The sequence below is a fragment of the Ursus arctos genome, unplaced genomic scaffold (genome assembly GCF_023065955.2).
Source record: "Ursus arctos isolate Adak ecotype North America unplaced genomic scaffold, UrsArc2.0 scaffold_19, whole genome shotgun sequence".
NCBI lineage: Eukaryota > Metazoa > Chordata > Mammalia > Carnivora > Ursidae > Ursus > Ursus arctos.
In genome coordinates, this window is record NW_026622863.1 from 14,012,200 (window position 1) to 14,027,669 (window position 15,470).

Here is a 15,470-nt window from a genome sequence, read left to right on the forward strand (position 1 = left end):
CTCTTCTCCTCCTGCCGCCATGGAATCCTTCAGTGTAATCATGAGTCCTTCAGAAATGTTGGAGACTTTCGGGTTGTCCTTTAGTTCTGTATTTTTGTGCTGTCTTATCACCCCTCATTATCTTTGCAAGGTTACTGAGAATAGGGTCACTCCATGTTTACCTTTCTATTCCTGGCATGTTTGTGGACTTGAATTTAATGTTTTCCTAAATACGCTACAGGCAGAATCACCAGAGTCCTTTAAAAGGAGCTCTCTTATTGGGAGATAAAAGGGAATCACAGAAATTAGACTGCCTTTTCCCTAAGGGAAAAAAACACACCCTTTACTTTCTTACTGATGGAAGTGGATATGCTGTCTCAAGGGGTCCTGATGCTTGTCACTGCAGGCTGGAGGAAACCATGCCATGTGGCATACTTAATTTCCCAGTAAAGTCGTTATCTCCTGCCTGGCTGCCTCCTTAAAGGTTTCTGCTTTTTTACATGGCCTGGCCCCACCGGTCAGCTTCTAGCTAGTTGTAAAACTACCAGTCATTTTCTTCCATCTTGTGTATGAAAAGCAGGACCAGCTACGTAATTTGTGAGGACCCAGTGAAAAATGAAAATGCAAAACTTGTTCAAAATTTATTAAGAATTTCAGATGGTAACAGCAGAGCATTAAACCAAGAGTGAAGTTCTCTGTGACTGCACGGGTCCCACACCTGTGAAGCCAGTCCTGATGAAAAGCGACAGAGCCCTCCTCAGCAGACAAAAACCAATCACAGAAAGCTGAGCATGGGGACAATTTATGTCTAAAGCCCACCATCCCTCTTCTTAACATAAAGACTGCTGAAGAAGAAGCCACCCTAGTTCTGTTACATTAAGGCTGACTATAACGGATTGAATGTGTAAAAGGATGTTGAAGTCCTGACCCCCAGTACCTATGAATGTGACTGTATTTGGAAATGGGGTCTTTGCACATGGTCAAACTAAGATGAAGTTAGCAGGGTGGACCCTCATCTAATACGATTTGGTGTCCTTATAAAAAGGGGGGGTGGGGGTGCCTGGGTGGCTCAGTCGGTTGGGCATCCGACTTTTGATTTTGGCTCAGGTCATGATCTCAGGGTCATAGTATTGAGTCCCCTACCTCCCTCCGGCTCCACACTGGGCAGGTGGAATCGGCTTGAGATTCTTTCTCTCCCTCTCCTTCTGCCCCTCCCCCTTCTTGTGCACTCTCTCTCACAAATAAATAAAAATCTTTTTTTCTTTTTTTAAGGGTGGTGGTGGGGCTTGGCACCGAGAGACGGACCTGCATGGAGGGAAAATGATGTGAAGGCATGCACACAGGGAGAACACCGGGTGTTCGTGAAGGCAGAGGTGGGATGATGCAGCTACACACCCCAGAACTCCGAAGATTGAGGCAAACTACCAGAAGCTAGGAGAGTGGCATTGCACAGGTTCTCTCTCAAAGCCCTCAGAAGGGACAAACCCTGAGCAAGACTTGATGTCAGACTTCTAGCCTCCAGAACTGTGAGACAATACATTTCTGTCCTTCAAGCTGCCCAGTTTGCGCTACTACACCCACCAACCACACCAGGCTCCTCCCATTAGCCGCCTGCCCTTGCCCTTGTCAAGCTCCTGACACCTGGATAAACAGATGTCCCAACACGACTGGGCTAAGGACGGGGCCCGCGCAATGTCAGTTTTGCTTTTCAGGACCTTTTGTCCTACAGAGGGGAGGGAAGGTTGTCTACATCAGGGACACCTTTTAGAAAACCGAGAACCTTCCCCTCCTGGTCTCAGCCCCAATTTAAAGGAAGCTGGTGTTAGCATCCTATAAAGCAAGGCGCTTTGCGAGGGTCTCCCAGCCTAAGCCGGACTGTGTGGCCCGTTTGCCAGTCATAACGGTGATGCCCCACACTTGAGAGTGCAACGTTCACGTCTGAGGCCACAGACTAGTGGCAACAGCACGTGGGAAGCCTCTGTCCTTGGCCCTAGAGGAATCCGCCCCGTTTCTTCCTCGCCCTGCTAAGGCCTGTGGGGCCACGCTTACGGGTGGGTTCGCAAACAGGGTCCACCCAGACGTTCTTTGAGCTGGGGTCGGGGTAGGCATGGGAGGCCTCCCCCGTAGGGCAGGCTGTGGAGCCTGACGTCCCGGGCCGCCCACCTGGAAGGGAGAGGGGAAGTGAGCCTTGGTGCCTGGAGTAAAAAAGGGCGGGGAGAGCTGCTTTGTGAGGGCACAATTTGCAGAAGCCGCCAAGCCGGGGATCTGCTGGCCTGACTCTCCTGACGGCGCCTGGAGCAACACGAGCAAAGGGCGCACCCCCGTTCCGTCAGGGCCCCAGCACTCCACCCGGCCGCAGCGCGCCCAAACATGGCCGCCGAACCCGGGTTCCGGGGCCGCAGCCGGGACTCCGGGTGACGCAAGGGCTACGGGTTGCATCAGCCCGCGACCACGTGCTCGGTCCGCCCCTCCGCCCCCGGATCCGGGCGCCGATTGGGCCACGTTAGGGCCGTGACCTCTGCCTCAGCCAATGGGAGGCAGCCACAGAGTGTTCTCGCCGCAGAGCCCTGGCGCGAGGTGCCTATAAAAGGCGCCTGAGGCGGGGGCGCGCGCCCCAGAGACGTGAACCGTCGTTGCGGAGTTTGTGGGCGGCTGCGACGCCGCCTGCCTGGCATCTCGGAGCGCCGCGGAACCCACAGCGCAGCCGACATGGAGGTCGAGCCCGAACCCGAGCCTGAGCCCGTCACGCTCCTGGTGAAGAGCCCCAACCAGCGCCACCGCGACTTGGAGCTGAGCGGCGACCGCAGCTGGAGCGTGGGCCTCCTCAAGGCCCATCTGAGCCGCGTCTACCCCGAGCGCCCGGTGAGAGGGGCCCCCGACTCCCGCTGCCAGCGCCTCCCGCCCCGGCTGCCATTCCCTCGGCCCGCCTCGCGTCCGCCTCCCCTTCCCTTACCGCTTCTCTCTTCGCCGTCACTCCCCCGACGGCTGGTCCTCACCAGGTCACTTCCCCAGGGCTGGGGTCTTGCCCTGCCCTGCCCTGCCGGGGTAGGCGCCGCCTCGTCCGGCCTACTGGCCGTCACCTCCGCGTCCTAGGCCGCCATCGCCCCGCCTTCCAACGGGCCGCCGTCCCCTGTCACCTCGCCTCCCGCGGTCCCAGCCCTAAGACTGTCACCCTCCAGCCCCACCTCCCAGACCACTGCCCCGTCCCCTAGGTCTGGCTTCCGGCCTAAGCCAAGTCGCTGAGCCAGCAGTTTGACCTTGGGTGAGTCACTGCACCCTTCCAGCCTCAGTTTCCCCGAAAGGACAGGGCGGCTGGGCTTTCCGCATTAGGATTGCATCTGGGTAGAAGCGAGGACACAGAAATGCTGCCGAGTGGATTTTCTGAGTGCCGCGTCTCGATGTGGAGCGGAGGAGGCAGGGGCCAGCCCCGGGCCAGTGGCTAGGGAATCAGGGTGAGCGCCCGGGGAGTGTGTACTTAAGGTCCCACACCCAGGAGCGAGACGTGGCTCTTCCCCTCCCTGTCCACCTTCCGCCCTGGGCCCCTCCCTGCCGCGCCGGACTCCGCAGCCTTTGCCGCGTCCCGGGGAGGAGCCCCGCGCGCTTTCTGGCTAGAGTGATTTAGAAGGGAAGCAGGCAGAAGGAGGCTCCCTGAGTCTGGGTTTTAAGACTTTGGCCCCTCAGTTACAGACTTCCTCGCTTTGTTTTGGTGGACACATCTGTCAACATCACCCTTAGCACCGCCCTCCCTCCCCACCACGTGATGGAGGCGGCTGCATCCTTCCTGTATTTACTTTCTGCTCTGACATTATGTAAGTGTCAGCAGTGTGCTTTACTGCCCACGAGTGTAATTCTCCATCAGACAGGAGGAGACATGGGGGCCGAAAAAGATGTGAAATTGTTCCTTCTTATCTGAAAAGTTGCCGTATTGCAGGGGTCAGGCTCTTTTGGTTCCTTATTTGTTCAATAGGGAAGGTAGAAGTGAGTTTTCCTTCTGAGTTACTCTTTTGAGTTTTGCTTGTTTATCTAATAAGCTTTCATTCCTTTAGCATACCCCTTGGGACTATTTTTAGTTTCATCACAGCGGCTTCCAAGAACCCAGGTGGCCCAGTCGCTGTGAGAATGGCTAATAGGTACGCAGATAGGTGTAGTTGCGTGTTGCATCATTTAGTAAAAGGCAGTGTTTTGGAGGAGAGTTTCCCTTAAGGGCTTCCTTGGGTGACAAACATCACTCCTGTTATTAAGTCTGAAGACCCAAATAAAAGACCTCTCAGGTGTGTAAATTTGTACTTAAAGATTGTGGCTGGAGAGCACTCATCATTTGGTTTCTAACCTGAGAAGAATTACATTTATAGTAGTTGTTAAACATATTTAATTTTTTTCAAATCAGCCTTCTGGGTAAAGACACAGTGTCAATTCAGGACTTTAAAAGGAAAACTACAGGCAGCTATGGTTTTCAAACTTTTACTAGTGTGGAACTCTTTAATGTAATGCAGGACCCACCCCTCAGTACCATTTTACAAAATCATGTCTATAGCATTACTTATAAAGTCAACCGGAACAGTGGTGAACATAGTATCCAATTTGGTTCTGTAGTTTTAGGGGCATAGTGTCAAAAAAATCCTGATTTATGCAGATAAGTAGATGCAGTTATTGTTTTGTTTTAAACAGTTCGCTTTATAATCTCCAGCCACTTGGCAGGAGCAGCTTTATTCCAAATTTTGCATAGTTGTTTGTTCTGGCGTTGGCTGGTGATCTCATGTGTACTGGCTTTGGTATATATCATTTGAGGCCATTAGTTGTAAGTATGGTTTTTAAAGGAATTAAAAATAGATTTTAAAAGTGAGATTTGTATGAAAGTGTGTAGAGTCCCTGTGGTTTTGAAATCACTGGGAAGGAGAAGAGAGGTTGGAATCTTGACTGTTCAGCGGCAGGTGACCTTAGACAAGTCAGTTTCAGACTTTTCCTCCCTTCAAATAGGGATACTAAATCTCACAGGGTTTACACCTGCATTTGTGTATTGGGAAAAGTCTCTTTGAGAGCTTAGTTTAGAGTTGCTTTATTGTTATCTTAGGACAGTACTAGGTGATTGTGGTGAAGGCTGACCTTGCTTGGGAGTACTTTGAGTTTTCTCTGAGACCATTCAGTTTGTGTTTTTAGTGGCAGAAAGGAATTTCCTTGGGAGTTTAAAAGTCAAGTAGGTCACCATAGGTTTTGTGGACTGGAGATAATTTGCCATCCTAAATTTATATGCATGTTGGAGAGAAATTCAAAGTTCAGCACTTTCTAAAGAAAAGTTTTGTATATGAGACCTTTGAAAAAATGCTTCCCCGTGATTCTAAGAAAGAACACCCATATCCAGGTTAATTGTATAAAAGTTTCTTCTGTGTTTGGGAACTTGTGGGAGCTAAATGCTGACCTGTGCTACTCTTTGTTTCCATGACTAGCGTCCAGAGGACCAGAGGTTAATTTATTCTGGGAAGCTGTTGTTGGATCATCAGTGTCTCAAGGAATTGCTTCCAAAGGTACATCATTTACACATTAACTTTTAAATGTTTTTTAAGCACTTACCAGGTTGAATTCAGGTCCTAAAGTACCTTCTTATTACTTCTAGCAGGAAAAACGGCATGTTTTGCATCTGGTGTGCAATGTGAAGGGTCCTTCAAAAATGTCAGAAACCAGCACAAAGGTACGTCTGCTTTTTGAAGATCAATCTATGTCATTCAGACCATCATGGTAGAAATAAAGGGAGTTGGAAAAAAACTCAAGAGATTTTATTGTCTTTTTATCAAGTAATACTTTGGTTCTTCCCCAGTAAGAATCAGGAATTAGAAAGTTACCCATACAAGTGCATGTCTGCTATTGTTGTAGTAGGCTATGCTATTAGTGTTGTAGTGGGAAAGTAGAGTTCTACATTACACACCCTACTGGGACATAATTTGGCCTACAATAGCTGTGTATCCAGATCACTAAACCAGCAAGGCACTCTAAAATGGGTTTTTACTAAATTTAGCACATAATAAGCTGCTTCTAAGGAATCACCAATTTTTATGAACAGTAAAAAAGTGAATATATTCCCTTTGGAAATTTTTATTGTGATTTATTTCATTGGATAAGAAAAGACCACAGTCCCTATCAAGTGATCTCTAAAGACTTATGTTTGACAGCCAAAATCGTTCATTTTTCATTTCACAGTGTTGATTTGAATATACAATAATGATAATCTAATGTAGCAATGCACTCTAAATTAGGATTATGACTCTATTTTCTGAAACATCTGAACATGGGATAGGAAATTTCTTTCCTTTAGGTTGATGGCTGGGTTGTATTTATAAATGTTGTTGGTCAGATTCAGTTTCTTGATTTAGTAAATTCACCACCATAAGATCTGTAGAACACTATCAGGATGCTTTCTCACCAATGATAACTTCATTGGAAGATTTTAATGAAATTACAGCATAATTACTCTGGGAAAAATAGGGATTTTTAAAATATCTATATATTGAAATTGGGTTGAAAATATTTCAGAATATTTTTTATATAACATTGCATCTGTTTAATTTTGTCAAGTTCAGAGGTTGGGGTGAGGGACATAAGGCATTCGCAGAAGAATCCTTTTAGGTTGGTTGCAGACAGTTGCATCAGGTCCTTTGTTCTAATGTTCGGCTTCTACTTACTTAGGTTGCTGAATCCGTGGAGCAGCCTGCTGGTCTCCATCAGGGACAGTATCCTGGGGATTCCTCAGGTGATAGTTTAAGGCAAAGGGAGGTTCTTCGGAACCTTTCTCCCTCTGGGTGGGAGACTATCTCAAGGTGAGTGTTACCATAGAGAACGAGATTCATGCAAAATGGATGTGCGTTATTTGCATCAATTTTAAGAAAAAAGTATATTTGTAGTTTATAGTCACAGAACTTTAAAATGTACAAAATTTTGCTTTTTAGGGGCTTCACTTTTAAAGATCTTTTATGTATTTTTTCTTAATACACAGCCTTTTAAAAACAGACATATGAGGATGCAGGTGTTGAAAATGTAGGCATTTCCCCTCCCACGTGGGTGTGCTTGGTGTTGTGCTGACCTCATGATAGGGACTTCGTGCTGCTGCAGAGAGAACAGCTGGCATAAGCATGTCACAGCTGCTTTGCTGAGTGGCTCTGTGCTTTGTCTATCGTAACAATGGGTGACAAAAGGTGAAAAGATTGTTTAAGAAATGCTCTGCCAAGGACTGAGTTGGCGGTGCTGGGGAAAAAAGGTCTATTCTTTAGAGAAAAAGCCAGCAGTGACTAAATGCTCTGATGTTTGGATTTCATAGCTCTTGGAACCTCTTACAATGAGAGTTCTTAAGAGAAAAACATAATTGCAAGTTGAAATTCTGTAGCCCCTCAATTCCCCTGGTTTCTTTCTCCTGGTAGTTTTTAATATTTGATTTTGACAAAGTCAGGTATTTGAGGAATGACGAGTTGTTGTTTTTTGGGTTTTTTTTTTTTCCCTTAACGGGAATTTCAAATACACACAAAAGCAGAGGGAACTATGTAATGAATCTTCACACAGCCATCACTTGAGCCCAGTAATGATCATAGTTTTGCCATGTTTGTTTTATCTATTCCTCCTTTGCCTTTTCCTTTCTGAAGTGTTTAAAAGTAATTCCCAGATGTCCTGTCAGTTCACCCCTACGTACTTGAGTAAAACCTTAGAGATATCTTGCATATCTACAGTGCTGTCCTCATCAGAGCTACAAAAGCACTTTGTTATCCTCTCATTTTCTTGCACTATAACATTTTTAAGTGATCAAAAACAATATTATACCAAGACCTGCTTGAATCAGAATACCATTTTAGAAACACTCTGGGTAGGGAATTTGGTTAAAAGACTGCCAGCATAGAGGTACCTGGGTGGGTCAGTCAGTTAAGCATCCAACTCTTGATCTCAGTTCAGGTCTTGATCTCAGGGTTGTGAGATCGAGTCCTGCATTAGGCTCCACGCTGGGCACGGAGCCGACTTAGGAAAAGACTGTCCACGTATAAGATTGGATAATTGGATAGAAACACTCAAAACTGGGGCGCCTGGGTGGCACAGCGGTTAAAGCGTCTGCCTTCGGCTCAGGGTGTGATCCCGGTGGTCCGGGATCGAGCCCCACGTCAGACTCCTCCTCTATGAGCCTGCTTCTTCCTCTCCCACTCCCCCTACTTGTGTTCCCTCTCTCGCTGGCTGTCTCTATCTCTGTCAAATAAATAAATAAATAAATAAATAAATAAATAAATAAATAAATAAATAAGAAACACTCAAACCTGCTTCCCTTATTCTAGCTACACAACTTGAGATTTGTGGCCCATATGTATGTGAATTTCACCTTGATGAAACTTGTCAGTTTTATTCAACACATATTTATTGAGTAGCCAATACATATAACTTCAAGGATGGGAGTTAACCAGCAGAGATGATCATATAACCAGTTCCTGATTTTTCCTCAATTCTTTTGGCAGCAGTTCACAAAACTGAAACTAAAGGAGTTCACTGTGTAAGGCGCACAAAGCCAAAGATGACACGCGTATGCTCTTCCCTAGGCTGCTTAAGAAACAGGAGTTTGGTGTCAGACAGGCCTCAAATGCAGCCCTGCTGTTTAACTAGCTCAGTGACTTTGTGCAAATCCCGTGTCTTCCCTGAGCTGGATTCGGGCTCCCTTCTGTGAAATGGAGGGAAAGCTCCCTCCGCACAAGGTTGTTGCGGATCCAGTGAGATAACAGCCCAGCAGCCTGTCCAGGGCACAAGTGGTCAGTAAGCACGTATGAGTGATGCCACATAGACACATAACTCTGCCCCCCCATGTAGCTCAGATTTAGGGGTGGGGAGAGATGGGTAGCAGAAGGAGGGGGTAGTTTTCTTTAGGAAAGACTTTGAGAGAGATGTGGCTTTTTAGAGCTGCTCTTTGAAGGATAAACAGTGGGTTTAAAGCTGCAATGATACTCAGCAAATGGAGACTGGGGGTGAGGATCCACCTAGCCTGAAAGGGTCCGGCTTGTTCATGTGCTGGTAACAACATGGTATGAGAGCCCAGTGCTGGGCGCTGGCTCTCGTGTCCCTGTGGGACCTGGGCCACGGTGGTCGGGCTCGGTCAGCACTTACCACACAGGTGCGTCACACAGTAATCTACCATGTAACTGTAATAAAGCCTCTGTCTCTCTGATTCGAAGTCTTAATTGTAATGTAGACCTTTCATTTATTCATACTAAACCAAGTCAAAATGAGTATTTTTTAAAAAAAATCTTTCATAGGCCTGAAGCTGCCCAGCCAGCGTTCCAAGGCCTGGGGCCTGGTTTCTCGGGCTACACGACCTATGGGTGGCTGCAGCTGTCCTGGTTCCAGCAGATCTACGCACGCCAGTACTACATGCAATAGTGAGTCCTTTCCTGTCTGCTGGCTGTGGCGGGGCTAGGGGTGAGGAGTGAGGCTGTTCATCAGTCTCTTCAGAGCCCTGCTCTGTGTGGTCTGGTGGGTGGGGGAGAGTGTAAATGATAACTGCTCCCTAATTTGTGTATTAATTCAGGGGGGCTTGTATCTATGTAGTTTGATGACTTCATTTACAGTCAGTTCCTTCCTCTTCAATATGAGGTATCTCTACTTTGGTGAAAAGTTTAATTTGCTACCGTACCATACTTTTACAGTTTTATACTTTTGACTCCAGATAAAATTTACCATGTGGCTCTCTCAGGAGCAGAAGAGGCATTTATAGATTCAACTGTTAGTAAAGAAATTCTTTACTAAGTTAAAGAAAAGCCAAGTTTTTCATGTACCTACTTAGAATTCTTAACAGTAAAAGACCCTGTGTAAATAAGGCTATGAGAAGCACAGTCTTCCCAGTGCTTTGCTCTCAACAGTATCTGCCTCTGTCGATTTTATTTTAGTTTAGCGGCCACTGCTGCATCGGGGGCTTTTGTCCCCTCACCAAGTGCACAAGAGATACCTGTGGTCTCTGCACCTGCTCCAGCCCCTATTCACAACCAGTTTCCAGCAGAGAACCAGCCAGCCAATCAGAACGCTGCTCCTCCAGTGGTGGTTAATCCCGGGGCCAATCAGAATTTGCGGATGAATGCACAAGGTGGCCCTATTGTGGAAGAAGATGATGAAATAAATCGAGATTGGTTGGATTGGACCTATTCAGCAGCCACATTTTCCGTTTTTCTCAGTATCCTCTACTTCTACTCCTCCCTGAGCAGGTTCCTCATGGTCATGGGGGCCACCGTCGTTATGTACCTGTAAGCAGATGTTTCACTTCCCCTTTTTCCCTTTACTACAAATTAACGCTGCGTGGTGGCTCAAAACAAGTACCGATTTTTCTCTGTTTTTGAGCAGTCTCAGTCATTTATGGAAGTGTGTGTGTGTGTTTTAAGATTTATGTATTTAGAGAAAGAGTGCGAGCAGGGGGAGGGGCAGAGGGAAAGAGAGAGAATCTTAAACAGGCTCCATGCCCCATGTGGAGCTCAGTGCGGGGCTCGATCTCTTAATCCTGAGATCACAACCTGAGACGAAATCAAGAATTGGACGCTACCTGACTGAGCCACCCAGGCGACCCTATGGAAGTTTATTTCAGTAGCGTATTATTCTGACACTTTCAGTGTAAGGAACTGACAGCGTGGTTGGGCACTGCTGAGAACACATTAATCGTGTTAATGCAAGAAAAACATTCTGTTTTCTTCTAGGTGAGGTACCTGCCAGGCTCCTGAACCACAACAATAGGGCCATTCTAAGGCATGAAAGGGAAAATTGTATTTGTTTTGAATAAAAACAAGTTTATCTTTATCAAGCTGTAGTTGCTGCCTTCCAGGATTAAAGGTCAGGCACTGAATGGCAGCAAAGCTCATAAGGGCCAGGGAACCTTTACAGACCTGACATGTGGCTTTATCCATGGCTCAGAGTAGTGGTTCTCCACCAGGATGATTTTGTCCTCAGGTGTGATGCTTCTGACTGTCACAACTAGAGGGCTGGTCCCACTGGCATCTTGTAGACAGAGGCCAGAGGTGCTGCCAGACATGCTGCAAAGCACAGGACAGCCCCACAGCACATAGCCAGCCCAGTGTGTAAGTGGCGCCAAAGTTGAGAAACCCTGGCCTAGAGTGTACGTCCTTGTGGTCAAAACTGACAAATATTTCCTATGGAGTGAAAATGGATTTTTATTTTAGTTGTAAAAATCTTGAGAAATATTTGAATAATACAATTACTCTTATATCCAGAATTAATGATTGTTAATATTTTGTCATATTTGCTGTAAGACTTGTATTTAATTGGATTTTCCAAAGAAAATTTTAGTCAATTCTTTGTTTTTTAGTCTCTAGAATCCTATATTTGTGACCAAATTTAGGTCTTATTATTATGTAGGTTATCACATATTATAACCCCAGCTCTGTGTGTGTATGTATATTTATCCCTCCCCCACCCCCGGTCAGGTTTGCAGGTGTAAAGTTTATTTCAGATCAGCAAGCGTTTGTAGAGTACTGCTGTGTTCGGGGCGTTGTTAATGTTGGTGGGCACACAGTGCTGAATAAAACACAGTCCCCATAGTGACCCTGAAGAAGCGGACAGGCCAGTGAGGAAGTCTAGCAGATGGTGTGGTAGAAAGTCAGCAGATGGGCCTGGCTGTGAGCTGTTAATCAGAGCACTGCTATGATTAGAGGAGGACGGCAAGGGGGACCCTGTCTAATCAGAAGACCCTTAAATTCTTGAACAAAGATCACTGTGATTAGCTAAGATGAACTTTTATGTGCTTCTTTTGAAGGCATCACGTTGGGTGGTTTCCATTTAGACAGAGACCAGTTCAGAACTTTGCGAACAATGGTCCTCCTCATGAAGCTGTAAATCAGGACCCCAACAATAACTTACAGGTAAGGAGCTCCCAGTGGGGCCCAGCAAGCTTGGCCAGGCTCTCATATCCTTAATGCTTAGATACTTAGCTTCATGGCTTACCATTTCATTAGGCTGAAGTTTCAAGATTTTTTCAAATTTGTTCTTAGAGCAGTAGCTTTTTTTTTTTTTTTTTAAGATTTATTTATTTTGCGAGCGAGAGCAAGAGCATGCATGCATGCAAGCAGGTGTAGGGAGAGACAGAGGGATAGAGAGAATCTCAAGCAGACTTCCTGCACCGAGTATGGAGCCCAACACAGGGCTCGATCTCATGACCCTGAGATCATGACTTGAGCAGAAACCAAGAGTCAGACGCTTAACTGACTGAGCCACCCAGGCGCCTGGAGAGTAGCTATTTTTAAAAAAACATTGAATGTCATAAAATCCATCAGGTATTTTAGTCCTGTGGCAATTTGCATTTTGGCATATGTAAATAGTGTTTTTTTAAACTCACTATTTTGAGCATTCAGAGGCCTATAACAATGTGTTATACCTTGGAAACTGCTAGTGGATAGTTATTCTAATTAAAGATTAGGAATATAAGCATGTCTCACTTACAGAATAGGTTTCCTGGAGAATTTTCCTAGATTTATAGATCAGTTTAATCCATAACCCTAAAGGATATTCTTTTATAATATAAATTGTCACCCTAGTATCTGTTTTTAGAACCCTGGGTTTCCCATTTTTAGTTTCTTAGAACACTGCCAAAATCAGAATATCCATATTTAATGAACTGGTTAACTTAATTCATGAGTTTACTAATAAAGATCGAATTACTTCATTTGTTCTAATACTTACTGCCGGGAATTTTCAAAACTCTGAAGTTCACCAGCAGTTGTGAACTTCCAGGCCTCCATCCAGCCTGAGAACTGAGAGAACTGAGAACTCCAGCCCAGGACATCATTCCCTGGGATCCTGTCTGCCCGGGTGCTTTGAATATGGGGCCAGGGATTTACTCTGCCTTTTCCTAACATTATTACATTATTTGGCATTTGTCACAGTCCTAATGGTTTTCTCATTGTGTTTCATTAACTGTAGGAAGGCCCTGATCCTGAAATCGAAGACCCCAACCGCCTCCCTCCAGACAGGGATGTACTGGACGACGAGCAGACCAGCCCTTCGTTTATGAGCACAGCCTGGCTCGTCTTCAAGACTTTCTTCGCTTCTCTTCTCCCAGAAGGCCCCCCAGCCATAGCAAACTGATGGTGCTTGCTTTCTGGCTGCTGGAGGCTTCGACAGGCGTGGACTGGGTCATCTGACTCCAGCTAGATTTCCTCACCTGGACATGGCAATGGCACAGAATTCAAGAATCAGCAAGGAGGAGGATATGCTTTTGTGATCAAGCAAAAGCAGAAACTAAGACGTGAAGCCATGATACAAATTGATGAACAAAAAATGTCCAAGGCTTCTCATGTCTTTATTCTCTGAAGAGCTTTAATATATATTGTAGGTAGTTTCATAGGCATTGTAAGTAGAAGGCATTAGTGTCGCATGTTTATGCCTGAGGACTTTTCAGATGTGTGTGTCTGCATGTGTGTTTGTACATAGATATCATAGATGCAGAAATGGTTCTGCTGGTACGATTTGATTCCTGTTGGAATGTTTAAATTACACTAAGTGTATTACTTTATATAATCAGTGAAATTGCTAGACATGTTTTAGCAGGACTTTTCTAGGAAAGACTTATGTATAATTGCTTTTTAAAATGCAGTGCTTTACTTTAAACCAAGGGGAACTTTGCAGAGGTGAAAACCTTTGCTGGGTTTTCTGTTCAATAAAGTTTTACTATGAATGACCCTGGCAGAGACTCCTGTCATCTTAGCAGTTTGCTCCATGTCCGTGTCGCTGGATGGTCAGCAGTTGAGTTGCTGACTTGTAAGTCACCCGAATGTTTTGCTTCTTTTTATAAAAGGACCATTTGTACTAATGAAGAACGATAAGGTAAGGCCATGAAAGTTTTAATTGACGAAGAATACACTTGTGTTTGTCCCCATTCCCTGATTCCAGCAGTACTGGCTTATGTAGTAACCCATCAAACTTGGATTCTCCAGGTTTAGAGTGAGTGGCGTTGGGGCACCTGGCCAGCTTCGTCGGTAGAGCATGTGACTCTCGATCTCAGGGTCGTGAATTCAAGCCCCCCATTGGGTGCGAAGCCTACTTTAAAAAAAAAAAAAAAAAGGTTAGTGGCATTAAGCACCTTGCACCTTGGCAATTCTGTGGTAGTTACACCTCATCCAGCAGGCTTTCTGAAGCTGAGCTTGCGTTTGTGGTTTGAATCTTTGAAGTATTGATTTTGAGACTAATCTTAAAAACACAGTTGTATGTATTTTTCACACACGAATGATGTTACAGGCAGAATGCTGAAGGCCTGGGCAGGGTGTTTTTGGCAGAGTAAATCACTCGTATCATGGTTGTGATCATTTAATCATTACTGAAAACATTCACATCAAATAAACATTCACTGAACAATTCATAGCAGATGCTGGGTAGATACAAAGGTATTTCATGTATGGTTGTGCTTTAAAAAGCCGACAAAGAGGGGCCGCCTGGGTGGCTCAGTCCATTGAGTGTCCGACTCTTGATTTCGGCTCAGGTCATGATCGCAGGGTCACGGGGTGGAGCCCCGTATCGCTCTGTGCTGGGTGTGGAGCCTGCTTGAGATTCTCGTCCTCGCCCTCCGCCCCTCCCCCACTCTCGTGTGCTCGCTCGCTCTCAAAATTCAAATTAAATAAAAAATAAAAAGCCAGCAAAGATAACTGTACCAGGAATTAAATGGCATGGAGTTTCAAATAACGCCAGGCCTCCAGAGCACAGGAGCTGCGAGAAGCGGTGATTATCAACAAGTTATGAAGGCGGTGTTTGCCTGACGGGGGAAAGGACTTGAGACCAGAGGTTTGAGGGTTTTACAAGCGAGGAAGCTGGTCTGAGCTGATGGGAGGAGTCAGAGAATGAAGAGAAGGGTCACAGTGAAGGAAGTCTCTCTCAGAGGTGAGACTTGGCCCTCCCGCCACAAAGCCGGGTTCTTGGCCTGCTCCGTATTTAGTCTCGGTGATTTATGAAAGCGATCGTGAAGAGTCCAGGATGTGAGGGCAGTCCGGCTGCAACGTGTCCCCCCGCTGATCACCACGGTTGATTCGGCTGATCCGGCTGGCTAGGCGGGTGTCCCCTTCCTCGCCGCTCCATGCCCTCCTGAAGCTGCATGCTCAGCGGAAGAGGACAACCTTCCCCCCCCCCCCAGAGGAGGACTGTTCTTCGGTCAAGGGAGCACGAGTGGCTGCAGTCCCCTGCTAGAACCTCCAAATACTCGCTCAAGGTCCATTGTGGGAGGATGTAGGGTAGTCAGGCTTCCAAGCCTCCAGACACGGCCAAACGAGGCACTGCATGTGGCAGGCTGCCTTTCTTAAAAAAAAAAGAAAAAAAAAGGAAAAAAGAGTTCACACTAAGGTCTTTTTCAAGTCTTGGGTAGAAAAGCCTATTGGTTTTCAGGGGAGGGGGCATCACCATCTGACGAGGTGCCTGGAGCCCCGGACAGCTGGCAGGATCCGTCTCATGTTCTAAAGGAGTGGGGCCACTCTCCCTGTGAGGGCAGCCTATGAAACGCC

At 46.2% G+C, this 15,470-nt stretch overlaps 1 protein-coding gene across 3 annotated transcripts; it reads left to right on the plus strand.

The window, feature by feature from the left end:
* Positions 1–2,543: 2,543 nt before the first annotated feature.
* HERPUD1 (homocysteine inducible ER protein with ubiquitin like domain 1) lies at positions 2,544–13,668 on the plus strand. Of its 3 annotated transcripts, none has more exons than XM_026494809.4 (8): positions 2,544–2,841; positions 5,424–5,501; positions 5,591–5,665; positions 6,658–6,788; positions 9,246–9,368; positions 9,876–10,226; positions 11,744–11,849; positions 12,907–13,668. In XM_026494809.4, exons 1-8 carry the CDS (start codon positions 2,689–2,691, stop codon positions 13,069–13,071), a joined length of 1,182 nt encoding a protein of 393 aa, XP_026350594.1. In that variant the 5' UTR covers positions 2,544–2,688; the 3' UTR covers positions 13,072–13,668. The 3 variants fall into 3 exon arrangements, with proteins under 3 accessions (XP_026350594.1, XP_026350597.1, XP_026350596.1); XM_026494811.4 differs by having other exon boundaries at positions 2,575–2,841; positions 5,594–5,665; XM_026494812.3 differs by lacking the exon at positions 12,907–13,668 and having other exon boundaries at positions 9,876–10,069; positions 11,744–11,823.
* The last annotated feature ends 1,802 nt before the right edge of the window (positions 13,669–15,470 follow it).

Bases quoted from the DNA above. Each gene is read 5' to 3' on its own strand.
- HERPUD1 (XM_026494809.4), top strand. From the start codon at position 2,689: ATGGAGGTCGAGCCCGAACCCGAGCCTGAGCCCGTCACGCTCCTGGTG. The intron at 2,842-5,423 runs GTGAGAGGGGCC...TTCCATGACTAG, and splicing joins GCGTCTACCCCGAGCGCCCG to CGTCCAGAGGACCAGAGGTT. The intron at 5,502-5,590 runs GTACATCATTTA...TATTACTTCTAG, and splicing joins TCAAGGAATTGCTTCCAAAG to CAGGAAAAACGGCATGTTTT.